At 37.5% G+C, this 14400-nt stretch overlaps 1 protein-coding gene across 3 annotated transcripts in view; it reads right to left on the bottom strand.

Moving 5' to 3' along the window:
* Positions 1 to 5062: 5062 nt before the first annotated feature.
* The window catches only part of LOC149257456 (FAD/NAD(P)-binding oxidoreductase family protein), a 398477-nt gene continuing 389139 nt past the window's right edge, over positions 5063 to 14400 (bottom strand). For 2 of the 3 annotated variants that reach the window (XM_089414323.1, XM_089414317.1), the window contains 5 exons: positions 8227 to 8339; positions 7991 to 8070; positions 7605 to 7725; positions 7210 to 7276; positions 6644 to 7086 (listed from right to left, as the gene is read on the bottom strand). In XM_089414323.1, coding sequence (XP_089270449.1) covers positions 6954 to 7086; positions 7210 to 7276; positions 7605 to 7725; positions 7991 to 8070; positions 8227 to 8339 — 514 coding nt within the window. In that variant the 3' untranslated portion in view covers positions 6644 to 6953. Of the gene's footprint in view, positions 5213 to 6643; positions 7087 to 7209; positions 7277 to 7604; positions 7726 to 7990; positions 8071 to 8226; positions 8340 to 14400 lie in introns of those variants that run through there. The other variant, XM_089414320.1, reaches the window with a different exon arrangement.

The raw sequence follows: 14400 nt of genomic DNA, 5'->3' as shown, positions 1-14400 counted from the left end.
AAAATCTAAATGAAAATTAAACATAACAAATCCTAAATAAAAGGTTAAACCAATCAAAAATTAAAATACGTGAATTAAACTAAAATCTAACAAAAATTAAAAAAGGAACTTTGTATCTTTTATGATTTTTTTTTAAACACTATTAAAATCAAAATTCAAATAAATCTACAGTCTAATCTTAAAAAAAAAAAACTTTTTATGCTTTTATGATTTTTTTTTAAATTAAATTTAAACAAAACTAAATCTAATTTTAAAGAAATCTAATTCTAAAAATTAGAGCAAAATTTAATACATGTAAAACCAACGCATGTCCTAAACTAAAGCTAAATCGTTAATTCTGAAATGAAACATAACCAAAAGAAAAATATACATTGAACCAAAATCTAAAATACCTGTAGCATATGTAAAAACTTTTGAGTGCGTTCAGGTTTGGAGATCTTGACGGTAGATGAGGGATGGCAGTGACTGTTGCGTGTTTTTCTTGCAGGTTGATGAAGAGGCTAGGAGAATCGCACGCAAGCAGGGGGCACATCTTGGTTGCAGGTTTTATATATATATATATATATATATATATATATATATATATATATATTTTGTTTGCAGTTGCAGCTTTGGACGAGCGTGGAGATGAATGAAAAACAACATTTGCTGCAGGTAAGGTTTGCGGACAAGGAGCTCGACGACAAAGAGAGGAGGCTGGACGTGTGGAGAAATGAGCAGCGATTTGCAGGTTTGTTGAAGGATAAGAGGACGCAGAGACTTTTGCAGGTTTAGCAGACAGCAAGGAGGAAAAGCGATGAGGGCTTAGGCAGCTTGGAGAATGACAAAGAATTGATGGAATAAAGACTACGCAGAGGAGATGGACGGCAACAGCTTGTTTTTTGCAACTATGGCCGCGTACAGACAGCTGGCAGTATACAAGCTGCGTTGGAAATTGATGGGGAGCCTATTGCAGGCCCAGGGTAGCACATAAAAAAAATAATAATAAAAAAAATAAAAAATAAAATAAAAAATCGAACAAACTTCCTGCAAATAATGAAACCCCAGTAGGCAGATAGCTGACCCTCTTTAGATAGATTGAAAACCTGTACCTACAACTTGAAATCAATGAAAACAAGCAACCAGAACTTGAAAACGTAAAAAAAAAAAATGAAACCCTACAAACCCTAAGAACCAGCTAAAATTATTTATAGCTTTGTGACTCTACAAAGCCAAATTTGTCAATAACCCTCCATAATATTTTTAGAATATCAGATTTACTATGAGATGCTTTGAAAAAATTCTCATGCAACTCAAAAATAAATTCTAAATGATAAAACCAGAATCAAAACTGGTTGAGCTCTACAAGAGAATGCTTTGCGGGAGTTGGCCAGTTCAACCGAGAACTTCCCCAAACGCCCACTGATTTTCTCAATAAGGGTTTTCTGCACAGCTCACTTCAACCATCAATAAAGAGAGAAAAACAATACTAGATCCCAGATGCAATGGAGATACCTGCCATTATTTCAGAAATTCTAATACCATTCAAATCCTAGTGAGTGAACAAGATACCCGTGTTCAACAATACTCTGCATTAAGCTATTACTAATGACTGAAAATAAAATTATGCAGAAGATAAAGCAGCTCACAGCACTTCAAGAGAGTAGCCAGCAAGATTTCAACCCCAAAGTCTTTCTTTATTAGCACCAGAAAAAGTTTACAAGAGAGCTTTCTTCAACACAAGACTCACAAATCGAATGATCTCAAATGAGCCCTAGCACCCTATTTAAAGGAAAAATTCCCAACGGCTAGTTCGAGTGATCCATGTCAAAATGATCTCGACCGTCGATGAAGATCAAAACATCTTTTAATCTCATCCGTTGAATTCTTAGATGCATTAAAAAATTGAAATTCTGCATTTCTTTACTCAAAAATTTGACCTATTCCTATTATTATTATTATTATTATTTATTTTTTTTATTATTATTTATATTTATTTATTATTTTTTTAATTATGTATATATAATGATTTTTTAAATTTTATTTTATTTTTATTTATTTATTTATTTTTAATTATTTATATTTTTCATTTTTTTTTAATTGTCTTTTTATTTTTTCAATTTTTTTAATTTTAATTTTTAAATGGATCCTCAAACTTTGCCTTTGGAAAAATCACCTAGGACTTAGAACTTATGAGGGGATTAAAACATTTTCTAACCCTCAAGACACTTTACATCATGACTTTTACAATTTTACATTTCAAGGGGGAAAACCCATTTGACATAGACCCTCATAGACCACCTAGTTCTGCAACACAACTATAATCTAGCAGATCAACGCACTAGGATTCCCCTAAGATTCTAATGACAAAATTCATTTCGGCTTTGGGGTTAGGCTGAAGGAAAACTCTGCCGATCATAGATCGGTGAGACAAAAAACCTTCCGAAATGTACATTATCACTAGAAAATTAGGTCCACCTAGGCAATTTACATACATGACTCAGATCTGCTAAGATTATTTACACTTCACACATGCAAACTGGGTTTACAACATAATATGATCAAGTCGACGATGACTGTCAAATGGCACGGACATGTCAATCAAGCACTATCCCTTTTGCAAAGAAAAGGGGGTGTACTGTTATGAGAAGTTGACACGCAGTGGTTAACAGGGTTTTTTCGGGGACGATTGTCCAAAAACAAGTGTGTCAATGTGATTGTTCATAAGCTGATGTTTCTCTTTCCGTTTAATTTTCAGTTCTAGTTTGTGAAGTCTGCAACTGAATTTATTTTGGTATTTATTGAAGTATTGATAAATAACTTATCATAAATAAGTAGGAGAAACAAATCAATTATCGGAGCAAATATTCACATTAGTATGAGCGGATAAAGCAGTAGGTTCATTTCCATTTGAAGTCTTGTCTCTCTCCATAATCCTTATCTCCTCTTGAGTGCATCTAGCCAATAATTCATCGAAACTAGGAATCCTATCATTGTTGAGAATGGTGGTGTTAAACACATCCCATGCTCTTGAAAGACCCCAAGTGCAATGAGAGTGAGCTCCCTGTCAGTGATAACTTCTACAATAGATAGAAGGTCATTTTTTATTTGTGTGATCTTCATGAAGTAAGATTGGATAGATTCTCCTTTATCCATCTTGAAGTCCTTCAACTTGCTTTTGAAAAAGAGGATTTGGTTTGCATTGTTCATTTTGAACATCCCAACCAACTTATCATATATCTCCTTAGAAGTTCCCAAATCATAAATATATGCAACCAAATTCTTTTGAATAGAGTCAACCAAAATTTTCTTTACTTTGGCCTTACCTATTTTATACTTTGTCTTAGCAGCAGTTGGTGCATTTGAATGAGGCTCCACCACTTTTCCCTACACATAGTCCAATACTTCATGCTCCTCCAAAGTCAAATCCAAAGTCATCTTCCATGCATGATAGTCAAATTTGTCATTGAGCTTGTCCTCATCCTTGAAGTAAGATGAAGAAGCCATTGAAACTTGTCTAATAAATCTCTTTTGGTGATTTCTTTTCTCTCTTGTTTGGGATTTGTCTTCACCTAGGCTCTTATACCATGTTAAATTTAGTTAGCTATGGTATGTTCTATGCTTAGCACAATTACTTCAATGCACTTTAAGTAGCCTAATGAAAATTTCCAAATTAGTTTCCAATAGCAATCACATTAACCATAAATCACATTGACAGTAACTGCAAATAGAACATAAAATAAAATACAGAAGACAAGCCAAGACAAGAGGACACTAGATTTTGCGGATGCCAAGGCAAAACCCCAATGTGGAGAAAACCATTTGATCAATTCTTCTTATTATTATATCAAATGTTCAGCAGAGAGAGGGAATACAAAAAGTCAAAATTGACTTGCCAAATCAAAGTCAAAACAACCCTGTCAAATCTGCATTCAACTGCACTCAAACTCAACCCTAACCAGAAAGTCAAAGATGGCCAATGCAACAGTCAAATGTCTCCTTTGAAGCTCGGTCAAAGGTAGTCAAACTCAGCCTCCAACAATGGTCAAAATCAACCCAAAATAGTCAAAATCTACAAACAAACTTGGTCAATCTAAAGTCAACCTAGCGATCAAACAAGCTTACAGTCAACACAGGTCAAACAACCCAAAATTTCTCGATTTTTGTGCCAATCAATGCGAGTAATTCAAATAGAGTCAAACCTTCCAAAATCATAGTCAAACTTGGTCAAACAGTCCCTAGTCAATGCTGGTCAAACTTGGTCAACTCCTGAATTTTTCGGCCCTGTACTTCAGTCTGAAATTCGTCCTCCTTTTCACACATGTGAGAGAGAAGATCTGCCCAATAGTTGTACGAACCAATGAGAGACGGAGAGAGAAGAAAATGTGTGAGTGATATTGATGCCAAATGAGGTGAGAGGTCACTTGTATTTATACAAGTCGTTGAGGGTGAAGTGACATGTCTCTTGGGCTTAATGAGCCTATATGATGAGGTGGGCGACCTAAACAATTTGCACGTGTGGGCATAAATTCAAAAACACATTTCTACTTGACCAAATTTGATGATCTTTAGGTCGATTTTGGTCCTCTTGAAAAGAGGAATTTATTGCAATCATCATCTCCTTCAAATGAGCTATCTAAACTAGAATTTGGCCCTAGTTGCCAATTTTAACAGTGGTTCATCTAGATTCTTTACCTAACTGTAAAAAAGAGTGATAACGACTTGTGGTTTTCCTCGACTTTTGCTTTATGCTAAGGATGCTTGCTATTGACCTGTGGTTATTTAGAACCTTTGCACTCTAATGAAAAATGAGAGGTATGGAAAACAAGCCTAATGTTTGATCTTACTTACTATCAATAATTTGCAAGTGATTTCATGGTCTATTGAATGGCCCATTGTTACAACTAAAATTTGCATTCTACATTATATTGTTTAAATAGTGGGTGTCGATTGCATTAAACATAATGATGTGTTGTATGAAACATTGAATTGGCATTTGTATAAATCGCAGTGAATGCATCATGTAGTGCCATGAGACATATTGAACAACTAAGCTGAAGACTATCAAGAATAAGAGGTGATGTGCATTATGTAACACTACATCATTGACATAACCTCTATGTTAAAGAATGTAAAAGAACACCATGTGCATAAAAGTCACATTGAATACATCATAAACACCATGTGACATATCAAACCTCTTGAGACTGAAATCCATTGAGAATAGTGACACCTGCATCCAATGAATAGTGAATACATCATCCACATGACACATCATGCCACCAAGTTAAGGACCGTCTAACATAGCAATAATCTGTTACATTGCCAAATACATACTAGAATGGCATAGCTGACAAGCTTTATGTGTAGTGGATTATTAGTAGAACACATTATGATTTCATACTACCTATGGTGTAAACTATTTTAACTTCTGAAAATGGAAATTCAAGCAATGAGATGTGGTATAAATGGAATAACTAATAATTGAATGCATTGAATATAAACTATATTACAGAAAAATAATATAATGGTGTAGAAAAATATTTCAGGATGTATATGTTACCAAAAATCATTAGTTTATACCAAGAGAGAGTAGGGTATGTACACCTTTGTAGACCAAGTAGTGAAATCATTGCATGGATAGGGTCTATTGTACCACTAACAAAGAGGTCTCATACATCAGTTTCATGTTTGGCTAGGTTGTGACCTTATACTATATTATTATTTTTTACTATTACGAAAAAGACACTTTCAAATAAGCATCCGCAACTATATTAATGCAAAGGCCATCAAGGGATCCAAAACCAGAAATTAAAATTAGCTTCTCTATGGGAGTCTGGGAGTTTGTTTACAGCAAACAACAGGTCTATTAGATCTTTGGAAATAGATGAGTTGTTTAATTTGCACTTAATGATAAACTCACAAGAAAAGAGTTTTTATTGCTACTCGAAAATTAGGAAACATATTCTAATCAAGTGAGCATTTATAGAATAAAGTCCCATATTATGTCTCACAAAAATCCATCTTTAGGATAAGCAGGGCTTTGAGCCACAACTACACATTACACACAATACGATAACCCAATTTAACTTGGGGAGAAGGGTTCAATGAGATTTGAATTGTGTACCTCTTCATTAAAGAGTTGCCTTTAGTGCGATTTTTTGGACTTTCCGGTGTCGGAATCCAATGGAAAAATTTGAGGTGAAATCTTGATTTGTGTTATTTAAACTAGTTTTTTTTACTGTATATATGGATTCAGCACCCTGAAAACCCCTGGGGCACTTCAATTGCACAGGGTTACCCATCAATAAATTCCCGCCGGAATTTAGAGAAATTACACTGGAAAAACCCACCGTAAAAGCTTCCAAAAAATCACACTAAAGACAACTCCATTAAAAGATCAATGACCATATTGACTGGCCATGGGTAATCCCCATTTGCGGCTCATAAAATCACTATGATTATCTAAATCAATTGAATTGATAAAAACCTAAGTATATTATTGATGACTCTACTTACCGCTAAACAGGAACTTTGATTAGGAGTTATAAATACGAGTACGTTGTAATTTTATTTGGCATCTTTGCCATCAAAGCCAAGTGAGACTGTTTCTTTGTCCTTTTCCTTGATTGATGAGAAATGAAAGTGTAAGAAATGGTGTCGATGATAATCAAAAGCTTTTTCATTTCATCTAACATTCTAAGAAGAAAGAAGAAAGGTCTATTCTAAGAATAGACAGCCTTCTTTAAAAATACAAAATCGGATGACAACAGAGTCACTGCAAACACAAAAGGAGGATGGCATACTTGTAGAGAGGAATATAAAGCAGATGCTTATAAAACCATTTCTGTACGCTAGAATTATAAGCTCAATATCTTAAAATATACTTACATTAAGCTTCAAGATCATTAGTTAAAAACAATTCGGTAGATTGGTACTGCCATTAGCTATTCTTTTGTGGAAAAACTCACTCTTCAAAGTTTTTCCTTTTTATCTCGAAGAACAACTTGAGCAGCATTTCGACCAGCTGCACCCATCACACCACCTCCTGGATGTGAACCAGCTCCACAAAGATAGAGTCCTTTCAAAGGAGTGCTGTATCCTGACCTGCATTTCAAGTTTCAACAACTTCCGACGTTATGGAGTCAAAACTTTCATCTTACAATGCCTAAACACACATTAATAGTTTTTTTACATGTTTTCATGGAATATAGACATAAACATACGTACCACCCTTTAATTGGTCGTAGGAGAAAGAGAGAATCCAACCCCATTGCACCATGGAAGATGTTACCACCTGTAAATGTTAATATACAAATAAGTAACTGACACCATATCATACAGTGTCAGAATTTCTTGACTGTAGTACTACTGAGTTATCTTTGTAAAAAATGTTTTCATTTTAGTACGTGCAAATGAGCTACAGTAATGATTAGGTTCTCCTGGTGCGGAGATCAGATGATCAAGCCAGCCCATATCCAAACACAAGCTAGACAGACAGAAAGTGATCGTTTTTCCATATTCTTAAAAAGAAAGGAAATATATAACAATTAGGTGAAAAGAAAGCAATTACATAATAATCAGGAGCACAACACCATCTCAAATTTTCTAAATATATATATTACCTGTAAGTCCAAACACCGTTTCAAGGTCTGGAGGTGCTAACATATCGTAGCCAACAATTGATGAACTAAAACCAGGAGCATATTCATCAATTAAGTTGAAACATTGTTGAGAAAATGCATCCTGCATCAGGCAAAAATATGCTTCTATAAATACTGAACCTTGAGGAACCTTCAAATGTTAACAGGTCAAATCCATTCTAGGATTTAACTAAAATGGGAATTGGCTACAACATAATGCATACTTATAATAGTTCTCAAGCTTGCTTATGAGAATTAGTTTAATTACATCCGCTTTCGAGAGAACAATATATCATTAATTTCGAACATAAATCCATAAAGTATCAAAATAGAAAATTCTGCCTTATGATGAAAATAAATAAACGTACTCTGATAGTTGTGTCTTGCCAATCACCCTCTTGGAGTTTATATGGTGTATATTGAATGAAAAGATTAATAACGTGCTTCCCTGTCAGCAGAGAAATGTGCAAAAATGTAATGCATTGTTGAATATCATATTATAACAAAGTAAATGAAACAGACAAGATAATTCAAGCTATTGATGATGTAGACATCATAAGAGATATTTATACATGGGAAAATATTTACAGAAGTCTACTGTCACCTGGAGGAGAGATGGTTTTGTCTAAAACTGAAGGTATTGTCATCTCAATCAAAGGTGTTGTTGAAGGATGGCCATTGAGTGCTTCCCTATATGCTTTATCAATTTCGTCCATGCTACATTCAAGTTGCAAAAGAAAAAGGTCAGGCATATCAAAATATCATAAAAATTAGCCATACAATTAATTTACCGTTAAAGAAATAATGTAATTTTGTACAAAAGAAAATGCGTCCTATGACCTGCACTATTCTACATACCAGCCTATAACAACACCTAGAATTTTATTAGAAAGTCAATTAAATATATTCTACTATAACATAAGGGAAAAACACAAGTATTCTTCCAAAATGCAAACATATCTATATAAACCTACTCACCCTTGACCATGATTAACCCATGGTTAGAAACTCTGTGTTTGGTCACAATAGGCTGCTGTTAAACTTTGACAATAATTAACTATAGTTAGAAGTTGACCATATATAACAACAATTAAATCTTCCATCTATATATATTACATCAAACCTGTGATTATGATGGTGTTCAGATTGATAAATCAAGGATAGTCTCATCATAATTATTTTCCATACAATAGTGCTTGTGAGGTGTGCATATCTCTATATACTTAGTTGGGTGCTTGCTTGACATTCCTCCCTAGGGCATTGGATTTCTCTCGACAGCTTGGGGACATCCTTCACGATAGCCACATGGAGAGGTTCACTTGCTTGAAGAATACCATGTTGAGGAGGAGCATTGTCTATCTTGGAGGAGGGCATTAGGGGCTAGATAACATAGGGTAGCTTGGATTCCTATATGGAGGCCTAGAGTTGGCTCAAGGATGCCTAGAGTGACAATGCTCATACAAAGGGAGTGAACTCAGTGAATTACATGGCTTGGGAGAAGCAATGGAGTCCACATGGGTTCGTGGTAAAGGGTTGTGGACACAACTTGTGTAGCTACGTCATCTTAGAGCCCTTACTGTGTACAACATCACCTTGGAGATTGACATGTGTATACTTGGAGTGGAGTGCTTCACTTGTGCGAGCCTACATGTGATTATTATAGGTTGCTTGTAAGGGCATTTGACTACATCATATTGTTGGCCTCCCATACCTCCTATTACCCACCAAAATGGGTAACCTCATGGGAGAAAACGTTTTCTCCTATTTTGGATAGCCAGCCAACTAGCAACCCAACACATTTGCTTGATGATGATGATAATATGCCAATTTGTCCACTATTTGCACCAATGATTACATTTCTCACCATTTGGCATTCCTCTTGAATGAGGGTGGGCTACCACTCATCAAGTACTTTGATCATTTTGCAACCAGGTGCTTTTACTTAATGTTTAGGGCATTTAGTATGGATAAAGGGGTGATCTTGATGATTGACCAATCTTGACTCTAAACTTGTTCTTTTACCTTACCAGGAATCTATGTTGCACGAAACGTCTAGGAACTCTACGTTTCATGCCATACCAATACTTGCAACGCTGAAACTTTGTCGAAACGCCACTGAAACGTCGCCGAAATGCCTGGGTGGCATTTCCTGATTTGGAAACACTACTAAAACACTGCTTTCGGCCCAAATTAGCCTTGTTTCCATAACATTTTGCTTCTAGGGGCTTGCTACCCACCACTTCGTGGGTGATATCTCTAGGAGAAACTTTTGTCCATGATGAGCCTCAACCAGCAGCCAACATCACTTTGATGCCTCCTACTAGCTCGTTGTGCCATTTCTCTGCCACCTGAGCCAGCCATGTGGTCCCTCACCCACATGTATTGATCATATGTTTGATGGTGGGCCTCTTGAATCCAAAGGTATGTCTTGTCATTTGGTAATTGAGTATTGGGTTTACTTATCACAGATACTTCTGGGTATGCATTGATGGGGGCGCAGAAGGAGTGGGCTTAGTTTGAGCTCATGTCCCCTTGATCTCTTTTGGTTGTTACCCTTGGATCCTAGTCCCGTGGGATCTCCTTTACTGACCATTTGGTTCTAGGGTGGTAATACTTGGTAAACCCTGACTTTGGGTGCATGGTCCCACTCCTTTATCTGCACATATTATTCCCTTTCACTCATTATATCCGCATTCATCTTTTCTCCCACCTGGGTCCACATTCCCATTTTGGGTCCACATAGGGCTCTCCCTATCCCTTTGCCCACACCTTCGGTCAGGCCAGGAATGATGCCCCAGAGGTTGAAGCAATTCAAACAAAAAGCGAAAAGCATAAATGGCCACATTTAACAGGAAATTGCACAGAAAATGCAAAAGATGGCCGGGACAAAAATAATTAGCGCATGGGCAAAAGCCATTACATGAGCTCTACCCCAATCATTGGCAATCACCCTAGTTCCATAGGCCCTAGATGAGCCTCCTTTATCATTCAGGAACCCATGATTGTCCCAACCCCTGGAGGGCAATGAAACACCCTACCTAAAAGGGGGTAATCGCTGCTATATCTTACACATCACGCTCTTGTCCTTTGAGCCCTGAGCAGTTAACTAAAGAAAATTCATAAAAGGAAAAAAGTATATGAAGAAGGGTGGAAAATCAAGGCTGGGGCACCTCTTGTACCATGATTGCTCCCTCCTATACATTACATACCCAAGTGTGGGGTTCCCCTTATCTAGTTACCCCTATGCCCCACTATGTGGCCCATGATTGCCCCTCTCAGTCCCTATTCCATTCCACTTATTTGTCACTTGTCACCCCCATTAGAGGGATGTACCTTGGACATACTATCCCCTTTAAGGGCTGAAACCACCTAATAAGGTACATGGCTAACCCCCTTTGGAGCTTGGAGACACTAGCACATGCCAAAGCCCACTATGGAAGGGCATGCCATTATGAAGTGCCCACGTTGTTATCCATGATTTGTAAGCTTTTTACCCGATTATTTTAATGACTGGTTGTACTAGAAGCCTAGGGGACGCATTGGATCTTATGCAGGATTGCAGGTGGTTTCCATTTGGGTTTGGTTTCCCTATATGGGATCCTAACACCTAGAGGTCTACATTGGCACATGTCGGGTGTGCATAGAGAGCCATGGGCCTCCACGATAACAGACAACACTCCAGGGATCTTCATGGATGCTCAGAGAAACCAGCAATCGACTTTTGGGATGATAATGATATGCTTGGTACATTATGCCCAGCAAACCCCCACAGGAGCCCCACACTCTTAACAGGTGTCCCAAGACTTGTACGATGTCATGGCAACATTCATTCCACCACTTGTACCCTTGTTGACTATCTCCAATCCATATGGAGACCCATGGGGTCATCTATGTGCCCTCATACCTGTTGGGAGCACCACAGGTCTACTACTTGGAGAACAAGGGGCCACCCCCTTGTCCATCATATTCCGAGGAATTTATTCCTCAATATGGCACTTCAGGATATTATTGAGCCTTTGGAGGGCCCTACGACATGCACATATTATTAGCTGGCCCTTTGTGAGGCTTATTTTTACATTTGTCAGCTTGATTGGTGGGCTTGTCACCTATAGGGGTTTTATTTGCACATTATTTTATCATTAGGGTCTAATGTAGGCCCATAGACTAATTCAAATTCCTTAGGAGGTATATATAGATGTTAGATACATTCATTTGTATCATCACTTTACTTGGGATCTCTCTAATCATAGAGAATTTTCGCACTTTTCCTTGGTGGATATTTTTGGAGATGGATGAATTTTGATGTATGGACTTAGGTTATTTCTCTTGCCTTGGAGCTTTATTGAGCAAACGAAATGCTAGTTGGATATACTCTATAACATTGTAAGTAAATTTTGATGTTATTATTCTTGTTGCTGCATACTGCTAAAATTAGGGCTAGTTGTTGCATTATCAAATTGTGGAATTGAGCATGTTTTAGCTAATTTAATGTATGGACCAATGTTATAGAAATGAAATGTCCTAGAGATTTATTTATCTCGAGAAACTTTCATCATTTTTTTGAAGTATAAATGCTTGAAGGTCACTTTTTTTTTCTTTCTCTCAACATTGGACAAAGTTGACTTTCTGGGCCTCCTTGATCACGCCACCATGTTCTTACTCATCATTATCCTTGACTCCATATACCTAAGTGAACTAGGCACTAATCCCTCAAAAAGGGTGATCATTTCAACCCTCTTTTAACATTTTCCCCCTTTTTCCCCAAGTCTAGCCCCATTAGGTCACCTAGGGCATCAATTTTCCAGGAGTTGACCCAAGGAAAAAATTTGATCTCCTATAGGCTACTATGCTGGTGGGTCACCTCCCTCTTGTCCAAATTTGAGGCAATTCTAATGGTGGAATCTTCGAGAATCTCAAGCCCTAGCTCTAAGATTGAATCGTGCCTAGGCATCCCCAAGGCAAGACCTCAATAGGATCAATTTAGGATTTTAAAGAAAGTATTCTTGCTTGGTCCTTTCCCCTCACCTTGTCCAAGATAGGAACATCATTTGTTGCTACATTCCATCCCCGAACCTGGGCTGGGTCCACTTGGCCCCATGTGGTCCTACTTCTCAATAAAGACTATTTTTCAAGGACCATTTGGGAATCCAAGTTTCCCAAGGATTATAGGGACTGAGAAACTTGTTCATAAGCCTATCCTTTCTCCCTCAACCCTCCAATCCTCACCCCTTATCCCTGGTGGACCAAGTCCCTTGCTTAAAGAGCAAGCAAGCTCCATTCTTCACTCCATCCTTGGGAAAGGGTTTTTAGGGTCACTTCTCACCTATCCATTGACATATACTTTACAAGTGAATCCCTACACTACCGGGACTCTTCCCATCGATGAAATTTTGTAAAGAGCAAGGAGACTTAGCTGTGGTGACAGTGGGCTAGGCCTCCACAATTTCCCTTAACCTAGCAATTTCCCTCTTAGGAACCCCTCTAGGACCCGTGTTGGTTTGAGTGGTAACATTTATGGCACTGTTGTCGGGAACACTAGACGTGTGTTTTGTTCCTCGTATGACATGTTAACATATCATTATTGGCGACTCCATTGGAAGAACGAAGCCTTAGTTCTTCATTGAACTTTAATGTCGATGCTTGTAGGGTGAAGCAAGCATTTTCTAGGCATCTTTAATTTCACCCTGGCGACTCCTACATATGTTTCATGTATAGCTCAAATAGGTTGTCATTCTTTCATAAATTTCCTGCTTTGCACATTGCTAGCATCTCGAGACATCCCAATCATATAGAAAGGATGGTACGTTGGTTACCCATCTTTGATGGTGACCCTCTGCAATTGACCATGTGGAAAGATTTAATGCACACACTTCAAAGGAGGAAGTGGTCCACCAGGATGTCCTTATGTTGCTATTCTTTAGTTTTGTCTATGGTCATAACTCATGGTTGCAAAATCACAAACCTAGAAGCATCTCATCTATTGAAGAGTTCGTTGATCGCTTTCTTAGACATTTTCAAGTACACCCTACATTAAGCATCCAAGAGGAAGCCTTCATCGAGCTTCATCAAGACATTAAGAATCTAGGTAATGAGCAAGAAGATGAGTCCTCCTTGGGTCCACATAATGAAAATGATGATTTTGAGGACACATGTGCTAGGAAGGGTGAATTTATGGAAAGAGAAATTGAGACCAACCTTACCTTTCTCAAGGATATTACTCCTGATGAAACCTCTTTTGAAAACCTTGAGAGAGATGATCCCATTAGCCCCTTGGAATATGACATTGAAGATTATTTACACATTGAAAAGGAGAAACGGGAAATTGTTGGTCCTCAATTTGATTGTGCTCCTATTTACGACACCAACAAGGAAAATGAGGATGAAACTGATCTTCCTTTCCCCTCAAGCACTAATTATGATGACATACCAATTAATACCCTTGGGAAGGAGAGTCTTCATTTTCCTTTGCATAAAGAGGAGCAGTTGGAAGTGATCAATTTTCCTTTTAGAAGAGACCTAATCTTTGGTACTAAGGACATTGATAGGGCTCCCACTTGTCTTGAGTCTGATTCTATGTTCAAATCACTTGAGCCTTTAGATTATGATTTTGGGAAAGCGCAGCCTGTTGATTACAACACTTCTTTCTCCCTTTTCCCTATTGGTCATCATCTTGAGTCCTCATCAAGTGATTCCCACACCCTTGGTCATATGATTTCAAGTAAATGTGAGCCTTTTCCCCCTCTTGAGTATAGTTTCAAGGAAAATCCCTTCATTGAAT

This window comes from Pinus tabuliformis, chromosome 6 (assembly GCF_031772625.1).
Source record: "Pinus tabuliformis cultivar Carrire ecotype Pingquan chromosome 6, CPIR1, whole genome shotgun sequence".
NCBI classification, from domain to species: Eukaryota; Viridiplantae; Streptophyta; class Pinopsida; order Pinales; family Pinaceae; genus Pinus; species Pinus tabuliformis.
Note: the sequence above shows the minus strand (reverse complement) of the source record. Positions and strands in the feature narration are given on the sequence as shown.